Consider the following 24,051-nt stretch of genomic DNA (forward strand, 5'->3'; position numbering starts at 1 on the left):
ATGTTGCGCATTACTGAATGCGCCCTATAAAGAATTGTCTTCAGACCAATTTGAAGTGGAGTAAACATCGTTAAAATAAAACGGAACGACATGTTGGTAAAATTGTAATTAACTTCAATAAGTCATATCTAGGCGTATAAATGAATTACAATGAAAGATGATATACAATAAAGTATAATGCTGGTATTTGTCTTAATGATAATAAAAGTGGTTGGTTGTAAAGATAATACCAAGGGGCATATTCTCGAAATCTGATAAGAGAAAATACATCTTATAAACACTGATTTGCCCTAATCAGCTTTCAGAAATATATATGACCCTGTTGCCTTATTCGAGAAAACTTAAACTAAAATGTTTTAAGTATAAAGCCTTTTCATTGGCGGTGTGTTGAAATCCAAGTGCAAATGTTAACTATTTGGCCAATAAAAAGGCTGAATTTAGTTGACGTTTTTTTGTGAATGAAGGAATGAATGAATGAATGAGGGAATGAATGATGTTACACGTCCTATTTTTCTTCACCCAAGTTATTGGGAATAAAGTGAAAATTAAATAAATCGAGAGTTCATTTGTAATCGTCTCTACTAAAGTTATTTTTTTCGAGAATTTTGCCAAGACTTTGACTTTCAAGATGGGGGTCTATCAACACTGTAACCCAGGTATCATTTAATCTTGTGTATTTAGCATTAATTTATTTCACATTCATTCAATATCAAATCTTTGTTTAAAAATTCATAAAAATCGTTTAAAGTCACCAAAATTCATCTAATTTGTACTTGTCTCCAGTTTTAAGCTGACCATTCAATTTTGATAATGAGTGTCCAATTTACAAGCATTTAGTTTTTTTGATCACTGTTAAAAAATAAAAAAATTAAATACTTGTAAATTGAACACTCATTATCAAAATTAATCAGCTTTAAACTGATTTTGGGTGATTTTAAACGATTTTTACGAATTTTTAAACAAAGATTTGATATTAAATGAATGAATGTGAAAGAAATTAGTGCTAGATACACAAGATTAAATGATACCCATGTTACAGTGTAAGTACACCTATAGAATAACATCTAGGTATAGTCAACAGGATTTATCACTTACATATAGAATATGGTTCAGAGAGTACTCATGAACAATGCTCTATTTTGTACATTATTAACTAGGTTTTTTTTTCGGTAGGTAGAAAAATTTTAGTATATAAACAAGGTGTTCTATAGTCAGGTGCCAGAATGTACTATATTAATGTTTCAATATTTTATATTTTAAACAAATGTTTACAGCGTTAACACTTCAAGGAGATATGCCCCAAAACGAAATGAAAACAAATGGGGGTTAACGACTGGGGTAATGAAGATGGTCTTAAGCATATAGTGTGCTATGAGGGAAAATTTGCCCGGACAGCGACGCTACGGCCAACTCTTATTTCTAATTCCAGCTGTCAAGTGTTAATTCACGTGCATGGCAATGTGTACACAGAATCACGGTTTTTCGTCTCATTTGCACCCATCCCAGCCTATCCGATCAAATGCCAAAAGGCCGTGTATGTATAATATTGAAAACTGACATAAACCGCAAAAAAATAAATGTCCATCAGCGGCTCAAAGCTTTTTCATATGATATGTAACATCAGCTCTGCGTGGTTGCTTGTTATTCCAATATTCCTACTAATGTTGGGGAAGGGGGGGCAATACATCCTTCACGGGTGTAGCTGCTGGATCAAAAAGTGATACAGGCGGATAGAGTAGACTTGAATAGAAGATGACTATGATGGAATAATCCCCTACTACACAGAACTACAAACAGGCTGATTTAGAATAAACTCGGATTTTAATTCATAACGTTTCAGGTCTAAACAGCCCTTTTTATGAATTATCTTCCCACTTTATTCTACACTAGTCTGTTTGTAGTTCTGTTCAGCGGGGACTACTCCATCTGGTATTGAGATATTAGTTACTAGTCCGTGATGTTTATGATTTATTAACATGGTTAATAATAAATACATCTATTTAACGAAGACAAACATTATCACAAATATGAACTATATTAAGATATTTATAACATAGAAGAGTATTTAAAATGTTTTTAGTTATATAATACAATATTCTACAGTTATCTACCGGGCTTGATCAAGTCGTGTCATTTTAAAGGACAATATTGGTGTCAGTCATTTTTGTCTTCGAAGGAAATTCTCCCGTGTATTTGTTTTCACGCGTCACTTCAGTCAGTTATATTGAAGGATAACTCGTGTTTTCCTTTTGCTTTCGTCACTCCCGTTTCTTGAAATCCCCATTACGCATCTATCGTAGCAATGATCTCTGTGTTCTAATTATATTTGGAACGTGTTTAACCAGTTCTATCACATATGTGATAATTACTGACACCAATATTGTCCTTTAATCATAAAATCCTACTTTCATTTTGGAGCCAATTATCCAAGGGTAATTACAACCAATTAAGAAATGTGTTTGGAACCAATTATAATTCTGATCTAACAATGCACACTTTAAAACGTGTTTGTGAAAAAACAAATCACAACTACTTGTGTATTCGCGGACAAAAAGTGTGATCACATAAAATGGAATCTAACAGAGCACCTGACTATTCAGGCTAAATTCTTTTTTATTTTTGTCTAATCCTGATCGAGCCCTGGTCTATCATAAAGCTAAACGAGTAAAAGATGAAAAGACAGTTTAAACTGAGCGAGTCATAGTAAACAGTGAAAGGTAAAATTTTATATTAAGCAGAAATCACGATTTGAACGATATTAGAACCCTTTTGTGCATTTATATTATAACTTGAAAAAGATAAGTCGTGATAATAGTCGTGATAAGTTCATGCAGTATTATTTGTGTCTAAATACAATCTAGTGTCTACTAACATTTAAACATATAAATTAAAAATAGCCATAACGCTGATTGTTCTGGATTTGGTGGCACATTTTATAAGTCCATAATTTATACACATTAAAGTCGTATGTACCTGTTTCATATTTTGATTTCGTTCCTGATCCTATCTGAATTTCACAGTATAGATAATTCCACAAGTTTTTGCACTTAAGTTTCATCATGGATGTCTCAGTATTTATTGTCACGTGTCTAAACACACAAGGGAGATCACTCTATATCCTTTGGATCACGTGGTGAGGAGCCATCTTCCCAAGAATCGGATATGTGATCTGAGTCTGTATGTCCTGATTTATCACTGTTTTTATCAGGGGTACGAGATTTAGGTAGAGAGAGGCCTGTGGGTGCGAATCTGTAAGGAGTAAAACTAAACGGCGAAGTCAACATACTTGGGAGACTTGTTGCTGGGAGAGATCCTAACCCAGCATAAGCCAAATGCGGCGACGTCATGAAATCGTGACTAGCTCGAGAAGGGTGGTGAAAGAACGGCGCTCGGAGAGCTTCTGGGGGAAAGGGGGATATTTGAGGCGAGAAAGCTGAGTGAAGCCCCGATGGGGGAGGTAGAGGAGTAAATGCTGATTTAAGTCCCCCATAGGATAATTTATTCGTGCCATTAAGATGCCTAACATGGCAGTTAGTTAAAGTGTTTAGTCCAGGCATGTACGTTGTACTAGATCTATTCTCCACTCTGTTCTGTCCCACGCTCACCATAGCCTGTTGTTGAGCTAACACCGTATCTTGGGCTGATAAAAAATGTTCGATGGCTTTAACCAGATCGCCATTGCACCCTTGTAGCACTAACTCCAGTACAGCTTTGCGTTGATAAGGGAAAACTCGCTCAAGTATTTCCAAATGAGACAAACGTCCGGGGCGATAAGCAGATGGACTAGTACTGTCGTCCTTCTCGGCCTTTCTTTTATGCCGGTCGACAATCTGTGGTGGCGTGACCGGGGTTGGATGCTTTTCAGCGGGAGGTTTTTCTTCTATTACATTTGGTGGAGTTGTGGGGGTTACATCAGGTAAACCATCTCTACTGTCAATATCAATCTCTTCTAATTCTAAAACAATAAATAAACAATTATTTATTACAGGGTATTTATAACAACAAATTAACAGTTATTTATTACAGGGTATTTATAACAACAAATAAACAGTTATTTATTACAGAGTATTTATAACAACACTGTCGGTTTGAATCAATTTGAATAAAATACAGATCTATATTTCGTTGGGTTTTTTTATACTTTCGATGGCCTCTACCACATGAAGATCTGACCGGATGTAGTGGAAGGTCGCGTCAGGGGTCATACTAGCGGCTTTTGACCCTATGGAGTCAGACATTTGATTAACCAATCAGCATTGCCGTTTCTAGTGATTCCCCACAGTTCCATGCACCGCACGCCAAGAACTCGCCGTTTCATTGACTTACCCTTCACATCAATCAGAACGCGGGTTATCTAACAACTCTTTCAGATCCTAGTGTTGTGAAGATAAGTAAAACGAAATTTTGAACAACAGAAAACAAAACGAAATAGTCTCTGTGTTTTGATTAGATTGGGTTTGATTCAGATCAGAATATGTTAAAATCGAGTTTATCTGGTTTCTTGTTTCGATATTTTGGGGTTGGATGGCCGAATAGTCTATTTCGTGCGATTTAGCTCAGAAATTCTGTTACTGAGTCAAGTGACGAGATTTCAATCCAAAGCTTGTATGCGACAAGGAGTAGGGTCGCCTGACCAACCTCATGAAAACCAGGTTTTCTCCGCCCCCCCCCCCCGGTTTCCCCAATGCCAAAAAAAACACATGGCAATTATAAAGAAATGAAATGAAATGACATCGGGTTTAACGTCCTACTGTTCTGCGAATTATTAAAATTTAATTAAACTATAATATCAGTTCGGAAAAGAGCTACTCTCTCTCTCTCTCTCTCTCTCTCTCTCTCTCTTTAATTATTTATCATACTTATCTAATTACTGCTTATTGATGATAATCATCCCTTAAAAAGTATCAGCTGTGTTCGGGCAGTTTTAATGTTCCCAAACAATAATCTGACTTACAGTAGGTCAGTTTGTGATAATTAGATGGGCGTTATTTTATAATTATGATACTGAGGTACCTCTATTTACATATATCTTCATATTGAAAATGATAATATATCTTTAATGTGGTTTACACCTTAACAAATTTCGTTAGCTATATCAACGTTCCGGAAATGAAATCTCTCTCTCTCTCTCTCTCTCTCTCTCTCTCTCTCTCTCCGGTTTCCTCCCATTGCTAAAGACATTAAAGTTCATGTTCCGTCTTCAAGAAATATTAAAGGGCGTATGGCTCTATTCTTTGGGACTTTAAAATAGACGAACATGGGTCTAAAAGTATACGTTAATGTAATATGAATGTATATAAAGTGATTTATATTCAATTTTTAGCAACTTTATTGTAATTTCTAATCAATTATGTTCGGTGAAATACATGGACAGTCCTAAACGAACGGCAGTCATTTACTCCTGCTAAGTACAGTCTACACGTTTTTAGTATTATTATTTTGTCGTTTGTGAATCAGTCATTATTAATTACTTCTGCATTGTCTTGTAGCATATGTTTTTCTTTGTTCATTACAAATGGCAGCTGTAAACATATAATACACATACACAAATCGTGTGGTGATTTTAAAATGTTCATTATGTCTTAAATATTGGATATTAGGATCTCATATTTTCATAGCAAGATAACAACATAAATTAAATTGATTGAAATGGGCCGATATTGAATTTTAATTCGTGTTTCGAAGTTAGAGGTTTAGCTTCTTTAAGTCGTACGTAGGGAGAGGGAGAGAGAGAGAGCGAGAGAGAGAGAGAAAGAAATGGGGTTTAACGTCCACTCGACACAAACTAGGTCATTTCGGGACTAACGTATGGTTTAATTTTATTTCAATAATTCTCGTGCGCGTAGGGGTCTTTAGCAATGGGAGGAAACGGGAGGACTTGGAGAAAATCCACGAGGTTGGACAAGCGACCCTACTCCTTGTCACGTACAACCGGGGAATCGAAACCACGCCAGTTGACTCAATGACAGACTTTATGATACAGCGCGCACGCTAAGAATTCAGCCATCCAACCCCCAACGTACGTAGGAGATTTTAAATGGGTGATAATAATATTTTTTCTTTTGATAACGTGACACTAATATACTTCAATAATAATCAACAAATTAGAACATAACATATTTGTCTTCAGTGAAACACAATAAAATCTGATTATATTTGGACAGGTAACTCGTGGAAAACAATCCACTAAACTATAATTAATTCTGATTAAAACCAACTCAACCTATAAACACATGACCAGAAATTAATAAGTCTGATAATTGAACACGCATGCAGAAAACCACGGCTGACAATAGGAACAAAAAGTATTTGAATATCCACACGTATTATTCACCCAAAATACAAGAGAATAAAACAGAATATGAAATATAATCCACAAGAGAAATGATTTGTATGCACGACTAGTCATTTAAAATCTAAATCTAACAAGTGCTTTACCATGTTTTATATTTTTTTTTTTATAAAACAACGTTTTATTTTATATCCGGTATCTAATCTGTTTTTATTATTATTGGAGTGAGGTTAGGTGTGGTAGGGTTTTTATAAAACAGCTATTTATTTTATAAAACAGCATTTAATTTTATAAAACAACATTTATATTTATATCAGGTATCTAATCTGTTTCTTCTTATTGGGATGAGTTCGGTTTGAGTAATGTAGGGTGAGGTGGGGTGGGTGCCTGGGTGGGTCAGGGGTAATGTCTAGAATATCCAGGTTCGAATCCCGGCATGGACTGAGACGAATCGGTATTTTTAAATCTGAGCAGAAAGTCTGAGCAAAAAACTGTCGTCTAGTCGTTCGGATGGGACGGGAAAGTGGGTGCACATAAAAGAACTCTTAGAAATCGATGAATAGTATAGACGGTCCTGGCAAGATTCTCCTCCATGACAGGGAATATGTGATCACAGAAAAATAACCGCATGTTAGTCTCAAAGCGAACGAAATATTGTGTTGACGAGGCATTAAAACCCATCCCCGTCTTTCAAGATCGTTTTCCTGTCATTCCTGTGATAAACATTAGCAGTAAAATTACAATGTAATAAAACGTCCAATTTTTAAAATTTCAAGTTTCGAACGTTTTGACACAGTGCGTTGAACTGGTTGATACATACAGAGCTCTTTATTCATAGTTATATACTTATATCACGCTGTTAGTATTTAAATGTATATACATTATAGACTAAAACCTGTGTTTATTTAAATCTCAGACAATTTCCGTTTTAAAAATTTTGTATTTAGGTTAAAAGTTTTGAACCGGTTCCATCGCTGAGGTTTTATTATAAAAATCAGCAAGAAATTGTTTTATATAACATATGAAATTAATTTATATTTCATAATATCTATCAGCATACTTTATTAGGTTATAATTTAAGGCGAGGAGATTTAATGGTAGCAAGTAAACTGTACTCTTGTCAACACCTATATAGATTTAAAGAGGCACGAACACGAATAAAATTATTGGCATATACCCCGTAAACACTAGGGCTATTTCCAGATTCACGCCATCACTATGGAATAACAATTACTGATTTATTAACAAGCAACGTTTCGACGATGACACTCTCGTCTTTATCAAGCACATGTAATGTTTCGACGATGATACCCTCGTCTTTATCAAGCAAATGATAATGACGAGAGTACCTTCGTCGAAACGTTACATGTGCTTGATAAAGACGAGGGTATCATCTTCGAAACGTTACATGTGCTTGATAAAGACGAGGGTATCATCTTCGAAACGTTACATGTACTTGGTAAAGACGAGAGTATCATCGTCGAAACGTTACGTGTTAATAAACCAGTAATTGTTATCCATAAATAGTGTTAGCGTGTGAATGTTCGATTACTATAAAGGACCACTTAAAGAAGTTATTTCCAGATTGGCCAATGTTAATTTTGATTATTGATGGTTACGGAGCCACGGCGACTCAGGTAATATAACGGTGGCTTACTGACCAGGACGTTCCGGGCTCGATACCGGTGTTGACGTTTGGATGGGACGAAAAACCGAGGTCCCGTATAAGGTGCTAATGAACTCAAGCATACTTTGTTTAAATAAGCACCCACCATCCACTGATTTAAATTAATACCAAACATTCATGGATTTGTATCCACCATTTCCTTCCTTGATTTAAATAAATACCCACCATTCCCTTCCTATATCCCCTACGCGGAAGCGATTTAATGAAATAAATTTCAATCATATGTTAGTCCCGATATGACCTAGTTTGTGTCGAGTGGATTCTAAACCTCATTTCTCTGTCCCGCTCCACTTCCTTTATTTAAGAAAAAAAGTATCCACCATTCCTTTCCTTGATTTAAATATGTGCCCATCATTCCTTGATTGAAATAAGTACACTATCATTCCTCTATTTAAAGATACATTATGTAAGATTTAGATAAAGAACTGACCATTCTTGCTATAATAGCTCAAAAATAGATAACGTAAAATGAAAATATTGAAAATTTCATTCAATTTACTTCATTCTGAGCCAAGTTATCACTGTTTCTAATTTTGACAAGATGTCTGCATTGTGGTAACCAAGACACTGGTATATTCGAGACTTAGCCTCGCTTTTCCATTTTTAAATTAAATTTTTAAATGACGGACCGTTCTAATTTAGTTCAAATCTCGAGTATCCGATGCCATCGAGAGTTGATTATGGTCTTGTTTTGTTAATAAATAAGGTCTAATTAATAGTTTATATAACATTTCAGGCATAAAGAAAGATCTGCAATAGGTAGATTTAGCTCTTGCATACAAATAAGTATCCGCCATTCCTTGATATAAATAAGTACCCACAATTCCTTTCTTTTATTTAAATAAGTACCCACCATTTCTTTAAACTTCACATACGTATATACCAAGACTCAAGCTTCTCTTAAATACACTTCCCTTCATCACAGAAAATGTTTTAAATTATATTTTACACGGTGTACACTTAATAAACTACCGCTTCTCGCTAATGTACTTTTTATTTGAATTACTTAATGTGCTGTAATACAGTGCCGCCCACTAGCAGAAGAAAGGATTAAATTGCATTCATTAGGTTTTCTTTTATAACACTCAACTTCCATTTATTTTTCTAAAAGCATATAGGGTCATTTCTTAAAATTTCAACAAAATCCAGTTAGTAATAATAGGTAAGTAAGATATGGTTCGTGGACATTAGGGTTGTGTATTGCGACCAGAAATCATTATCGCAATATCCATTTTTGGCAGAAAAACAAATTTTTATTAGATCAGCCACAAGTGAGAACATATTTTTGCAAATTTTTATGGATATTTTTTAAAACAAATATTTGGATCAGACTGCTATATTATTATCGTAAAACACCAAATTAAAAATTTAATACAGTAAATAAATGTCCAAAGTCAACAATATTTTTCAAAAAACTTACGTGCAATTTAATGAATTAAGTAAAAATAGACGTGTTTATATACAATTGATTAAAGAAAAAAAGTAGAGGGAAAATGTCGATATATAAAATTTAGTATTTCAATACAAATTTTGGAAGAACCATATTGCTATATATTGATATATATTTTTTTTTACAGCATTAGTGGAATTATTCAGCCAAACCTTCATTATTACTTAAATTTAATTTAGGTCGTTTTAAAGATGCCTTCCCGCGTAAAAACTGTGTGTTATGAGGATATTATATTTGAACTAAAACCCCATTCAAACTGATTTATCTATCAAGAGGTTGCTTTCCTTTCAAAACATTTTAATTGCAAGTAAAATAGCCCATGCCCTAGAATCACAAACCCCTTTTCAAAGTTAGGGTTTGGTGTCCGAATGGTTAGCGCGTGTGCGTTGTATCATAAGGTCTGTCATTGGGTCAACTGGTGTGGTTTCGATTCCCCGGCTGTACGTGGAAGGAGAGGGGTCGCCTGTCCAACCTCGTGGGTTTTCTACGGTTTCCTCCCACTGCTAAAGAATTGTTAAAATAAAATTGAACCATATGTTAGTCATGAAATGACCTAGTTTGTGTCGAGTAGACGTTAAACCCCATTTCTCCCTCTATATATATTAAACTTTTAATCTGACATGACAAGTTGTGGGTGTAAGTATTGCCGACGCTCTAATATCAGTATTTGCATAAACGATATCCCATAGTGTATTTATATATATGCTAATACTATTGTTTAGAGGGGGGAGATGACAGGTTTTATGCCTTTAACATGAACAAATATAACATAATGGCTGCCCGTTACATAATACCACCAACGATTAGTACATACATGTAATGTTTATTTTAGTATTTTGGGAAAAAATCCATTTTAAGCGGCACGCGAACCGTGACCTTTTACCTCGGTTATGTGTTATTCTTTTAAGTGCTTTTCTATAAAACTTACTCGAACTTAATGCTTCGTTATATTATTATTCATAGCTGAAGTTTTAGATACACGCCACAATCTATCTTTGTGACCTCACTCACATTACAATGGTTTCGTTTGGTTCTATCAGGGGTATTGTACAATTTTTAATGGTGCCAAGCGCTAAAACGGAAAGAAAAGTAAAGCTGTTAATATGTCCGGAATGCGAAACAATGGCTGATTGTCGATTTGAGCATATGGTTAAAATATAAACAGGTATATAGCCGTTTCCCTTATTTCCTTCAAATTGGCGGTTTTAATCCCGCCGTGGTAGCAAGAATGGCGGATAGAATTTAGTGCTAGCTCCAAATGGTCTAGACATCTTGTTTTGTAACAACCTTTTCCCGGAATAACTGGGATATTTCCGCCATATTTCTGACCAGTTACATGAGATATTAGTGAAAGGTTAATACGGGTTAATTCTCGCGAGACTTAACGAGACGAAAGAAGAAAATTCTCAGAGAAACAAATAAAAGAAGTCCTGTATTTAAATGTTTTATGGAGAAATATGGCACCGTGTATTTCCCGATCTCGTAGAATTGTTACAATTTTAAATTCTAAATATAACAGGATAATTTCTAACAGATTGGAAGAATTAATGCCGGGGAAATAGTCAAAGTACTCTAGTATATCGACGTGCACATACACTCGAGCTAACAGCTAATCCTATTCGAAAACAAAACCTACACCATGAAATATTCATTAGTACTAAAAAATTCAAAAAATATTAAAAAAAAAAATGTCAAAGAAAAAAAAATGTCAAAAAAAAGCAACAAAAAACAGTCACCCTCCACAGAAAAACACACTAAAAAACATAAACGCAAAAGAAAAGAAAAAATAAATAAATAAAAAAAACCCCATAAAATCAAATACTATGCACATAATAAACTTAATCTTTATTACAATTTCGCAAAAAAATTTGATTAATACATTTGTCAGGGCAAGCATTTGGTATCTGGTGTAACGGAACAATGAAAAAACTCTGAATCGTGCACGATGCACACACCTGTTTTGGATATAGCTTTCAAAAGCCAAAGTTAATATTAATCCAACTAATCTTTTAAATTTAATTTATTTTTTTTTAAAATTCTAATAATTATATTTAAACATCTGTATGCCAAATTTAATTCCCATCAGGTCGAGTGGATTTATAAAAAAATACTTCATAGCAGCGCCCGAGGTCTAGACAGCACCCAGATTACACCCTACATTATTATTACATTCTCTATAGTCCTATTTATTCCGTTCTCCAATAACCCAGTCGGTGCAGAAAAGTAGAATACAAATTTCTCATAACTGTTTACCCGCTGAAGCACGGATAGAACCCTGAAAGCGGAAGTAGTATAACTCTGAAAGCGGAAGTGGTAGTGCAACGCCACAAGGCCTATGTCATATCTTGTCGCAAGCTCTTCTTATACCCGAACTGCCAGCTTCGAGTAGCCCTAGTTTCGACGCCATCAAGGAACAGACAGACAATTTAATTATTGCATATCCCGTTATCTTTCGGGTATAATCGGGTCATATAATCAACTCGGTATTTCTAATGACTAGGAACAATTAAATAAGATCATTAGCCCACAATCAATAAAATAGCATAATAAGCTCAATATCAATTAAATAGCAAAATAAGCCCAATACCAATTAAGTAGCAAAATAAGTCATTTGCAATTAAATAGCATAATAAGCCCACTATCAATAAAATAGCATAATAAGCCCAATACAAATTACAAATTAAATAGCAAAATACGCCCACTACCAATTAAATGGCATAATAAGCCCACTAGCAATTAAATAAATAAATATTATACACTGTCAATCACTATTTGGCCATTTGTATATATCACGTGCTATTGTTGATCTTTGCTTGGTAACCGCGTCCATCCACTCGTTTCCTTACATGCATAATATATTAAAGCCCTGAAATGGGGTTTAACGAATTCATTTAATTCAAACTGTTATGGGTTCTCTTACGTCACATTCGAACGAGTGAGCGCCGTTTATCAAGTTCTTTCCCAGGACTCTCGCCCTGCACCAGAGACACGGACTACCACTTTGAAAACTCGTGATGAACTTTCTCGTCCAGCACCTTGTTAACGATCCAGCGCCTGTGCATGAATTGGAGATGGTTTTGAATAGGGTTGGGATGTATTGCTACAATTCACAGGTTGGTCTATGTATCTAGAATCTAGAATGTCGAGGAAGTATATCTTTAACTTGTTATGATAAAGTAATATTATTACATGAATATGTAGCCTACATGTAAAGCTTGTTATGGATAGGGCGTGGAGGCATTGAATCGATTACCATTTCCAAAATAAACTACGTCCATTATGCTATATAATATTAAAGCAGGCTTTCACAAACTTAACATGTTACAACTAAACAAAACAATAAAAAACCTAATCTACCTGAATGGTTTAAAGGCAAGGCTGTTCTAAAATCTGAATCGTATACTGAAGTTATTATTCTTCGAGGCATTGTTACCTCTATAAGCCTGGACTACTTTTGTCCTGATTGCTGCAAGCTGTGATGAGTGTCGTGCAACAGAACTCATATATTGCCATTCAGAATTTGTGATGTTCTGGATAATTCGTTACGTTTGTGTGCCTGTATTTAATCGTGCCATTTGTATGCTTCGTTGATGCATTGTTACTTCCATAAAGTCCGGCTAGTTTTTGTCCAAATTGCTACAAGCTCTGATGTGTTTCATGCACGAGACACGATGTCATTTGCAACAGAACTCATATAATGCCGTTTGGGTTTAGTAATGCTCCTGGTGCTTTGTTACTTCTTGTGACTTTGTTTAATAGCAATATGCTATTTTCCCTCATTTGTCGATTCAGTCACGGGCGTTAAATGGGGGCTGATTATATCAGAAACATCGTTTCCTTTCGTTTTAATTTGGACAACATAAAAACCAATATGTAACACTACAAACTTTTAATTAGATCTGTCTAGCCTCGATAATATCTGGCGGAAAATTATGAAATTATATGATTTCATAAAAACGCAAACGTATTTTGTATTTAAATGTTTCCATATTTTCTCATTTCAGGCACTGACGAGGTTGCTACATTTTCCCTCTTCTAACTCTAAATTCTCTCTCGAGTATCAAATATCTAAATTGAAGAATCCTTACTCCAATTACAATTAACGTATATTCGAAGAGATCTATCTACTCAGAAATGAAACATTTCTCTAAAGGGCAGATTCAAGTGTGTCCCTACAAAATCAAGAGGAGGCGAAACAATATCAAAGGAAGGCACAAATTGTTACGTCTGCCCTAAGCGGTGTTGAGTTAAAAGTATCAAATATCTAAATTGAAGAATCCTTACTCCAATTACAATTAACGTATATTCGAAGAGATCTATCTACTCAGAAATGAAACATTTCTCTAAAGGGCAGATTCAAGTGTGTCCCTACAAAATCAAGAGGAGGCGAAACAATATCAAAGGAAGGCACAAATTGTTACGTCTGCCCTAAGCGGTGTTGAGTTAAAATGTACCCTTGTCAAGTAGTTCCGTACAGTTTAAATCTGAGCGCTGAGGGTGGTTTCAACGTGTCTATATAGTTACATGTGTAAACTATCACATCGCTTTGTCATAGGTCAGGCACAGAAACGATGGTAACTAAATAAATAAACACCGCCTTATGTTTGTATATTCTTCGGTTTAAGGAATGGGCCCCCTGCTTTTTCATGTCGTTTTTAAGAAAAGAGAAAGGGGGATATAGTTAATTACTAAGATGAGTGTGGTGTAAAATACAAACTCTCTCTAAATCTAACAAATTCTTAAGATATTAATACAAATTTTTTAAAAAAAATATTCAGATTTTGTCCCAACTAATTTCTTTTTTTTTTTGGGTGCAATTTACAACGGTGACCAAGAAAGTTTCTCGGGGTATTCCGGGATATTCCAGGCACCGGACAAGGATGGACCGAAAAACCAAGAGGTCAAACTGTGTACTCGTTGGAATCCGTACATGTAAAAGAACTCTTTATATCCATATTTATTATTCCGGTTTGTGCAGATTACGAGCCTAAATCATCTTCGAACATAATTGATGGGCCTGTTTTAATTCAGAATAAATCCATGGTCGGAGATTATTTTGATTTTGGAAGTCCGTAAAATAAGGAATTACAATAGTCTAATCTAGCTGTGATTAAAGAGCTCACTAACAGTTTAGCTGAATCTGTATCTAAGTATTTCCATACACGAACAATGTTGAACAGCTGAAAGTTACATGCCTCCGATACTGCTGCAACTTGTTTGGACATATTCATAGTCGTGTTAAACATAAGGTTTAATTAAAACTTTTATCTGGTAGCTAACAATATGAATATGGCAAACCTGAAATTGTAACTATGTACATAGCCCTTTTTTTTCATTTTATTCTTATACTATTTAGATTGATTTTATCATAACATGGTTATATAGTCTTTTGTATATATTTTCTGCCATATAGGAGAGAGGTAATATAGGCCTAGCCTATTCCCCAATCCTTTTCTGTGAATAAAATATTGTTTATACAAAAAAAAAAAAAAAAAAAAAATAACACCAGAAATTCTCAACAGATTGAACGCGGTTAATGTGATCACTTCTAACATGAACTGAATTCCCATCTTATGAGGAAAGACATGATTGTGAGCCAATGGTCATATATTCTGTTTTGCCAGAGTTCAGTTTAAAAATGTTTTCAGTCATCCATACTCTAATACTCAAATAATTTTCAAGTGTGCATTTTCTGGCAAACAATCTATTTCCTTTTCAAGGTCCATAAGGTCAAGCGGTTTACGTGATCTTAATAAGGATGTGATTTGCTTTTTATTTAAATATTTGTTTTATTGAATATTATGTTATATCATAAAAATTCCATTTTCACAAATATAAAAAAAATTCAAAAGGATCTTATTTCGCAGTTTTTATTTAAGATTGATCTAAGATTTAAAGATAAATAATATAAGAGAGCCGATTGGTTAGAAACAAACCCAACATATAACCCTTTTTTAAATTTAAACATATATACATTATGCAAGAGCTAAATCTGCCTATTGCAGGGCTTTCTTTAGGCCTGAAATGTTATCTAAATTATTAATTAGACATTAATTAACTTATGCAAACCACAATCATCTCCCGATGTCATCTTATGTGTCACATTTTCACTGGATTTGAATCCGATCTGTTGCTCAACGCTCATTGATGATTAAATCCAAAAATGGATAACCGAGACTATGTTTTAATATCGTACCAACTTTGATGATCGAGGCTAGGCTTAAAATTTAAAAACTAATATTTCGGTTCAGAGTGGAGCAATTTGACTGAAATTTTCAACACATTCTATATATTTACGTTATCTATTTCGTTTTAAACTATTACGGCGAGAACAGTCAACTATTTATCTAATCTCCCATTATGCCTCTTTAATTAATTCAAAAATTAATATAAATCTCTTTTTCTCTTTAAACTATTTCATTGATTAATTATATAGGTATTTAATATATTCCTGACGACATATCACATTAAAGGACATCAAATGTGATAACTTACAGTACAAATATTGACTTTGATTTCACACACTTTTCACAAAATTTGTACAAATTTCACAAAGACGAAACATTAAACATGTCTGTTTGCTGTTAAGTGTATTTTAATATTGTCTTAATTGTCTGTCAGATGTTTGACTAGATTCATTAAGTTAAACATTGGGTGTAAGACACGAACCAAGTCTCTTCAAACTTTTGTATTATAAAATATTGCGTAATTTCTCATACGAAACTAAAATGCGTACATTTATACTACATGTATATATAATTTCCGATAAAGAGAGAGAGAGAGAGAGAGAGAGAGAGAGAGAGTAGGTCATTTCGGGACTAATATATGATTCAGTTTTATTTCAACAATTCGATTGCGCGTAGGGGTCTTTAGCAATGAGGGGAAACTGGAGGACGCGGTGGAAACCCACATGGTTGGACAGACGACTCATTTCCAAAAAGATTTAGATTTTAAAAGTGACAGATTCTTTTAAATCAATTTCGAAAATTAAATTTGTAATGATATATCAATATTGAATTTAACATTTTCTAGAGAACACATAAATAAAATTCTATTTTGTAAAACAAAACAAAAAAATTAAACATTTTTGTATGATTTTGTATCGAAGACAAGTTGGTTAACATAAGCACATTTGATTACAACAACGCTACTGTAGACATATAGACAAATTGGAGTATAAAGTACAATACGAGTTTTTCAAAGACACAAAATATGAACTTTGTATGGTTGAGGGCGTGGTTGAGGGTGGGGTTGTGGTGAAAATTCTTTAAGTAAAACACTTTTATAATTGGGGAAAATTAGTTAACAAAAGCATAGTGCAAAACGAACAATGGTCCTATTAAAAAAAAAAAAAACTTAAAAGAGCTAAATTGCTATTATTTAGCACCTAGAAATAGGCTCTAATGGGTCGTAACACATATAATAATGTAATATGAATGTATATAAATTGATTTAAATTCAATCGTTTCTGTTTTTACTGTAATTTCTAATCAGTTATGTTCGATGAAGTACGCTAAGAGTCCAAATTGAATGGTAATGTTTGGAGTCTGGTTATTCCAGTCCACACCGGTAGTATTCTCCTGTGGGATATGTTTAGCCTGGTTCATCGAGGTTGGACAAGCGACCCTACTCCTTGTCACGTACAACCGGGGATTCGAAACCACGCCAGTTGACTCAATGACAGACCCTATGATACTGCACGCACGTGCTAACCATTCGGCCAGCCAACCCCCCAATAGATTTACACCTTTGCCCCTATTGTATACAAGTACAGACACAAAACATGAACTTTGCATAAGGAAAGACTATATAAAAAAATCTTTTACTGTCGCTGAGAATCAACAGGAAAATACATAAACGCATAATTTACAGATCAATTTAGAGCGGTATTGAATCGACGGGTTAGGTCATTTGAGAACAGAGACTATAACCATATTGAAAACAAATAAAAGTGGAGATAATATTATTGTAAACATTGAAGAAACACGATACACCGACTCGAGTAAATTTGATATCTATACAAGTAGAAGACAGCGGCTTTGATGAGTAGTCTATATATAACGTACTCTAGCTACATAATCATTGTTTAGCGTTCATATACCTGAGCAATATTTATATGTTTTGGTTGTCGACGTCAAGGTAATGGATGCAACGCGGGGAGTAAAATAAATAAAAAGGCTTTGAAATACAATTGAATAATGTCTATTTTCAGAATTTTGTGGGGGAGAGCGGCAAGTTGTAAGCATACTAGTTATCAGTTCTTCGTTACATTGGAACGACTAGATAAAGAGAGAGAGAGAGAGGGGGGGGGGGGGTACGTCCTTCGACTAGGTCATTTCGGGACTAACATATGCTTCACTATGATTTCAACAATACGCTTGCGCATGGAGGTCTTTAGCAGTACTCCAATAGCGATATTTATATAATTATATAGTTTGACAGGTGTAGTGTGCGAGGCAGTGTGTACTTAATCTCTCCAGGACATCTGATACACCTTCACAATTGGGTATTATTATTATTAGTATAACTCCCAATTTCAACATTGGTTTATGGAAACAGCTATTTTAATGCATAAAGAACGATGTCTATTTAGAAAAGAACAATTGAAAAAAAAGAAACAGAAAACATTTAATGTAATTGGCACTTTTTATGTTTTACTCGAATCAATTTCTCCGGTAATGGACTTTCGCTGATATTCCCGATACAAAACTTACTAATAACACAGAGAGAGTGGGAGTACTACAGGGGTGTAGGTAATTTAATACCATCGGAAGAATTTTGCCAGTATCAATGACTGGACTCCCAAAACGTGATGCATTACATTGTATATTGTCGTGATTCAGTTTGTTGGTAAACGTACGGGCTAACTGTTTTTATTTTAAAACAAAAATATACCCTCTTCTATTTAGGAAACAATAAAGTGTTTAATGTTAACTTTTTACTCCAATCCCTTTGTATGTTTATTGTGGCATAGAATATGTCCATCATCGTACAAACAATCGTATACAAAAGATATACTATTATTTGGATCAAGAAATTAGTCACATTTTCCTGTATTAAAATATAGGCAAATTGATCAAAATATAATCGATAGAAAGCAAACAGTTACTATAATATAGTAAGAGAGGTCATCTAAATACATTTTGTCAAGAAAATATTTCGACTGAATGAAATGATTTCTATACACTTATAGTTAGATGCGCAACTTTTAAAGCAAACTCGTATTTGTTATTTATAATACAAGAAAGTATTTCGACTGAATGAAATGATTTCTGGATGTGAAATGTTTAAACGCACACTTATTCATTTAAGAAAGTATTTCGACTGAAAGTAAGGATGAAAATAGACTTGTAATTAGATGAAAAACTTTATAAAAAATACTTTTTCATTAATACATAATGTTGTTTAATTTGTTATAAATAACAAGTTACACAATTCTCATACGTAATTTAATTTGTTACTCTCTAACAAAATTATTTGTTACACGAGACGAATTATTTTTTATATTTGTTTACTCTCCAATAAAATTATTTGTTACATAAACAGAAATATTTTCTATATTGTTACCCTTCCCTGAATCAATTGTTGCACAGCTTCATACAACATTTTATATATTACTTTCCTGTAAAAAGTTTTGCTCGACGACCTAATGCATTATTTAATTTGTTACTTTCCTTTTAAATCGCGTGTTACTCTTATCTAAATTATTATTTTGCACACCCTCATGCATCTCCTTTTTCCTAATTACTTTCCTACACGATACATTAAACTATAACACGACTTACGAAAGAACAATTACTGATTTATTTGGGTAACGTTTCGAAGAGTAATCTCACTACATTTTCAAGCAAGTACAGTAACAAATGTTGTTGTTGCTTATTACAGATTTAACGTCCAATACAATAAATATGATATTATGGACAGTAACAAATATGTAGGGCAATTATATATAGACAAGCAATAACAACAAATCAGGAACCATGCAAGACAACAAGATGATCAAAGTCAAGGTGCATATAAAGGATTAGTGAGGCCACTGATGATACATTATTTAATTCGTTATTCGCGAATAAAATCATTTGTTATACCCCTGTTTGTTTTTTTTTAAATTTTTTAAATATCTAAGTCTATGAAAATTTGTTATTTGGAATTTTGAGAGACAATTATTGTTTTTTCGGTTTGTTACAAAATAAAATGAAAACGTTGTTTACTTCTCTACTTTGAGTACATTTCTTTTGGCGTGTTCTTCACTTTATCATATGTTTAAAAAAATACATTTAAATTTGCAGCAAATATTGAAATTATTACACATGTATATCTTTATTTACAGTTATGAAACATTTAACAAGTTACAATTTATTTAATATTTTATTTATCAATTCCGACAAGACTTTATTTGTTTCTATAGCAGGGATGGTAGAAAATGATAACCAGGCTGGTGCATAGATACATATATAAATACAACATATATTCCATCATCTGAATATCTCTAAGGCCATAATTATTTTATTTCTGTTCTTCGGGAAAACCCATTAACAATTTCTTCAGGAAAAAACTAATTTAAAAACCAAAAACTTCTTAGTTGTTCTTTACAAAAACTATTACTTCCAAAAAGTTTGATTTTTTTGAAATCTTAACATCATCTGGGTGAGTTTTTTTATTTATAAAGAACTCCCACGAACTAAACATTAATTTGATGTGGCCTAACTATATAGGTTTATAAAAGAAATATCATATTTGCATAACCTTAAGCAGCGTTAACACTCTATTTTAAATCCCATTATTTATGACGTGATTGAAATGATATCTGTATTATTGGGATTTTCTTTTTTAAATTTAAATATAAAAATAAAATATTACAGAACAAATTAAATGTAGAAAAGCTCTGCTACGTTCCAGCTAACAAATATAACATAGTTAAACCAGTCTCGTATTCTATCAGTTTACAAAAGAATATAAAAACTAAATAAATAAACAAACAAAAACACGAAACGAAAACCAAAACAAATCCCAGCAAATTAAAATCCAAGAGAAAAACAACTAATTACGACCCCACCTCACCGCGGTACCTTAAATTATTTATTTCAATTTCTTACAATGTCTGAATTATCAAATATTTGTATTCTAAATTTCTTATCTTGTGCTTGTTTGTGATGTATTTTGTACATGGTGAACAGTCCATTTGCTGATTACACCATTTTGCTTATACCGTTTTTTTTAGGACTTCGAATTTTGTCTAATGGTTTGGATTGTTCGTACTTAGTTTTATTTTATTTACAACAAATGCAGCAAATTACACGAACGGTTGTTTAATTTGTTAATAATATATTTTACAATTGGTAATAATCGAATGTATAGTGGAGGCAAATATCAGAGAAAACTTCTCTTTTTAATATCCACAATATTTTAATATTTGAAAATATCACATTTAATAGTTACCAAAGAAATATTCTGTTTTGATATTGTATCAAGGTGGCAGGCAGAAACAAAAAGAGATATGAAATAAATAATAATAAAAAAAAAACACCCTATAATACTAGGGTATAGTAGACATAGATAAACGTACACAGTGAATATTATGTATCTATATGTATTTTATATATAATTGTGAAAGAAATAGACAAAGAAACGAGACATTAATTAAAAAAAATAATATTTTGAGACCGTATTAATTAAATGTTCTGGTTTTGTAAAGAAATTATCAAAAATAAAAATAAACATTTTATTTTTAATATTATATAGGCCTATTTAATATATGGGTAGACGAAAGAAATTATGCATTGTCAAGTTTATTATAAAGATATAGCCCGATCATTTTCACTAACACTCGAACATTAATTGTAAAAATGTTTGGATCATCCTTTTGTCATGCTTTAATGCAACGCCAACACCGAAGAGTCGTAATCTTTGAAAAAAAACTTGACAAAACCTCATGATATATGTGTACAAATCAGTGATTGTTTTCCATATAAATTATTTTCAGGTTGTTTTTTTTTACTGAAGAACCGGCCTAGATCTGAACACGCCTAATCAGGAAACCTAAGTTTCCGTGAAGTTGAACTCTATTCAGTCTCATTGTTCAACTTTTAGAACATAATGGATTACTTAATCTATAACAATTTGGCATTATATATTTTCAGAATATTTGTTTTTATCTAATTTTTAGAATAATGTATAGTAGTCGAAATGGTAAATAACTCTCATGGAATCAAAGTCTGAAAGTGGTCAGAACTATTTGATATAATAAAACTAACTTCTACAAAAGATAACGTTTATTGTACTGTTTATATCGAAATACAACCCATCCATCCATTTGAACAACCTACTTAAAACAAACTAGGCGAAAATAGAACTAATTTTTATTACTCATTAGATACATTAAAACTCAAAATACTTTATTTGTAAAGACAACGACAATATACAGTCAAAGTGCAGGGGGACTGCACCACACATAATTAGGCCTACAGAAAACAAAACCACGGACAAGACACAAGACACAATACGCAGAAATCACAAACAAACCTACATATCAGATTAAGTGAATGGATCCGGAGGCTAGCCGTAAGCGTTCACTGAGCTGTATATAAATGTGTTTTTAAATACATAAATTATGATCAAATCTCGAATCATGAAACATGTGTTTTTGTTGGTTTATTCTAGTTTCCTTGGTGACATGATCGCCAAATCAAAATATCAGTTAACCAGAAATAACATATAAATGCATGTCTACCTTTCTGATGACAGCCTTAATTTTTTAAAAATAAAATCGACCACGCATTTGATTTTGTGATGCTCTCAAATGAATAATTCTAATTTGCATATCACAAGAAATATTTGTACAGCCTGATGATGGCTTTAATTGTTTTTCATAAAATCGATCATGCATTTGATTGTTTGATGTTCTCAAATGAATAATTCTAAATTGCATATCACAAGGAATATTTGTACAGCCTGTGTTCTATTTTTCTCGCTTACACAAAGGAAAAGTATTTGATTTGAGTATATACTATTCAAGGTTTCAAAACTTTATCAACTGTGCAATAACTAAAATAAAACCCTATACATACCATCATCGTCGTCGGAATCATCCGATTTATTTTTATGCTCCATTTCTGTATGAGGGGCCGTCACTGTCCCGGGTCCCCATAAAGGACCAGCTGTCATTATAGGTAGTCCATTTTCTGAAACACAGGCCCTGATTCCCATGGCGATAGCATCTTCAGCAGCTTGTTGACGTTTTAGTGCAACTTGAGCCGCCATTACTCTTTGTCTTTCGGCGATGAGGTTGCATTTTGCGCAATCGCAGTCTTTGAAACTACAGTGTCGTTTGTGCCCCTTCAACCAGGACACCATGCCATGGTTACGACAACGAGCACATTTGGGTTTTCGAGTTCCCTTTTCTGTTATAGGGTATAGAAGTGGATTCATCATCGGACAGCTCAAGATACTCCCGTTTACAAACTTTCTGATTCCTTATAAAAGCAACATTGCAAGGTGTGAGTTCTTCCGTTATCTTGGTAAATATCTAAGACAGTTTTTAGAGTTCCTTTTTAAAATTCTCCTTAATTTACAAAAAAAACCACCTCCGAATATAAAGTTCTTAATGCTTACAATTGCATCTGAAAGACAAGTTCCCAGGTCGATTTGAGATTCCACAATCCAAATGAATACACTAACAAATACTGTCCTGGTTTCAAAACACTTTAAAATTATTCAGTTATGCATGAATATTATCTGATATCTCACAATAATGTCGGATCACTCATAAAGCATATATATAATTCAATGGCGAATACACATGACAGTGGTACGTCAAACTACGTGCATATATCATGGTCTACTACTTGATATATTAACTTAGCGTCAAGTCAGGGTGTAATAAAAATAATAATTTGTTAGATTTTAAACACCGCCTCTTTCCTCGTATCTTTCCGACCACACACACCAAATAACTAGATCTTCACACCAACCTCGTTCCTAATTGGCTCGTGGAGAGACTGGCGAGAGCCACCTCGTGCGATTCTTGTTTCTGATTGGCTGTGGTTAATATCAACAATGTGTTTATTAGAAACATAGTTTGAAAGTGTCAATCAGTTACAGGATCTAAAGAGAGGCTGGTGTGGTATATTGGCAGGATTTATTGGAATCTGACTAGGGGTTATATCGCTTCTGTCATTGATCACGGTAAATGCTAAGTGTCTCTGTTATCTGTTGTAGCATTGCATTCAGCATTCGTTATAGCATAGAATTAGCCGCGAACACAAACCCCTTGACAAAATTAATTGTAAATAATTTACCTACTATCCATCGAAACACCTTGTCTTATTGCACGGAATTCACTCAATATTTTTAAAACTGTCCACTCGTTTTTCGAAATCACCAGGCGGTTCAAGGGACAACTATTACGCAATCAATGTAATTATATTTTCACTTGTACATTACTTGCTTATTTTTAAAATATAAACCCATTCAAGAGGCAACATAACACACTCACTGTTATCATGTTTTCACGTGTACATTGATTATTTATTTCTAAAATGTAAACATATGTATCTATATCTGACAGGGAGAGGGGTTTACTATACGCCATGGTTGTTCCACAATCCCCAATCAAATTCAAAT

The 24,051-nt window shown here is 33.5% G+C and overlaps 1 protein-coding gene across 1 annotated transcript in view; it reads right to left on the reverse strand.

Moving 5' to 3' along the window:
• LOC126818070 (doublesex- and mab-3-related transcription factor dmd-4-like) overlaps positions 1-22,857 on the reverse strand; it is a 44,492-nt gene extending 21,635 nt beyond the window's left edge. The window contains exons 1-2 of the mRNA XM_050545248.1: positions 22,497-22,857; positions 3,606-3,949 (exon numbers count right to left, since the gene is read on the reverse strand). Of these exons, the coding sequence (XP_050401205.1) occupies positions 3,606-3,949; positions 22,497-22,857 (705 nt within the window). The remainder of the gene's footprint in view (positions 1-3,605; positions 3,950-22,496) is intronic.
• Positions 22,858-24,051: the final 1,194 nt, after the last annotated feature.

The sequence above is a fragment of the Patella vulgata genome, chromosome 4 (genome assembly GCF_932274485.2).
Source record: "Patella vulgata chromosome 4, xgPatVulg1.2, whole genome shotgun sequence".
Lineage (NCBI taxonomy): Eukaryota > Metazoa > Mollusca > Gastropoda > Patellidae > Patella > Patella vulgata.